The sequence below is a fragment of the Meleagris gallopavo genome, chromosome 13, assembly GCF_000146605.3.
Source record: "Meleagris gallopavo isolate NT-WF06-2002-E0010 breed Aviagen turkey brand Nicholas breeding stock chromosome 13, Turkey_5.1, whole genome shotgun sequence".
Taxonomy (NCBI): Eukaryota; Metazoa; Chordata; class Aves; order Galliformes; family Phasianidae; genus Meleagris; species Meleagris gallopavo.
Window position 1 is genome coordinate 4,890,735 of NC_015023.2, and position 1,247 is coordinate 4,891,981.

The 1,247-nt window shown below is 41.3% G+C and overlaps 1 protein-coding gene across 1 annotated transcript in view; it reads right to left on the bottom strand.

The window, feature by feature from the left end:
- Positions 1–461, bottom strand: part of LOC100538539 (cytochrome b-c1 complex subunit Rieske, mitochondrial) — an 8,111-nt gene extending 7,650 nt beyond the window's left edge. The window contains exon 1 of the mRNA XM_003209781.2: positions 377–461. Within this exon, the coding sequence (XP_003209829.2) occupies positions 377–461 (85 nt within the window). The remainder of the gene's footprint in view (positions 1–376) is intronic.
- Positions 462–1,247: the final 786 nt, after the last annotated feature.

Sequence of the window (1,247 nt, forward strand, 5' to 3'; positions counted from 1 at the left end):
TATTCATACAAGCAACATCCTTCCTAATTTATTTTTAAATTTAATTAGAAAAGGTCTGGTACCGTAGAAGTTGATATTACAGTAACTGAGAATGAAATGCACAGTGTAAAAGGTGCAAAGCAAAAGATTTGTACTTGAACAGCAGGGAAGATCTGAGTATTTGTATAGGTGAGCAGCTACCCAAACAACACCGGCAGCTTTTCTGTTTTGAGGCATTAGCAAGAAGCTGGAGAACCACAGAAGGCAGCCTGGTATCCTCACTCCTCTAGGCTGCCACTACTTGGGGCTGAACCGAATTGCCTTGAGTGTGCATAACCAGAATGTTCACACAGCAAAAGTCTTTCCCCTTTTTGTTATATCCTAGTGTCACTTGTACCTTCTGACATGTCCCAGGGTGATGACTTTTTGAAGTTTCTCATGAGAGCCCCACTGAGGTTCAGTGAAGGCTGTGAATTGCCCATCACTCTGCTGCTGGGAAGCTGCACACTGAAAACTCTCCGGGGCAAGGAAGTGTCTCTTTATTTTAATTGCTATTTAAAGTTCCTTGCACAAGCTGATACATAGTAATTATGTTCACTCACTTTACTGTTTTGTATTTAATATGGCATGGAAAAATTTATCGCACCAATTATCCACTTTTCAGGGCAGCAGGGGTCTTTGTCTGTCTCCCTCATTAGCTTCCATTGCATGCTACTTTGCAGCATTCTGTGTCCTGGCACACTTTCTTCCAGCACAGCCCAATAGCATCTCTCTTTGTCTCTGAGGCCATGAGGCATCCGTGGCCTTGCACTGCCCTGAAAGACTATCTTCATAACTACTTTTGTTTTCATCTTCTTGTCTTCCATAATTTTACTGTTTTCTTCTTTTTGAAAAATGTTCTTTATGAGATCAAATTCAGTTGAGGGTTTATAAACAGCAAGATGACCCCAGAACTCAGCTTGAGGACTAAGAGAGCAAAGTGCTGTGCTGTTATGGTGCATATAAAGCATGCTGCACCTATAGAAAAGCAGCAACCCTCTAATTACATCTATGCAATTCATATTCTCTGAATAAAGTAAGGAAGTGGATGTTGTGCTTCTAACTGTTGTGGTTTAACCCAGCAGGTGGCTGAGCACCACACAGTCATTGGTTCACCTCCTCCCTTCCCAGTGGGATGGGGAAGAGAATTGGAAAAAAAAAGGTAGAACTTGTGGGTTGAGATAAAACTATTTACTAAGATAGAGAAAATAAAAAGGCTAATACTTACG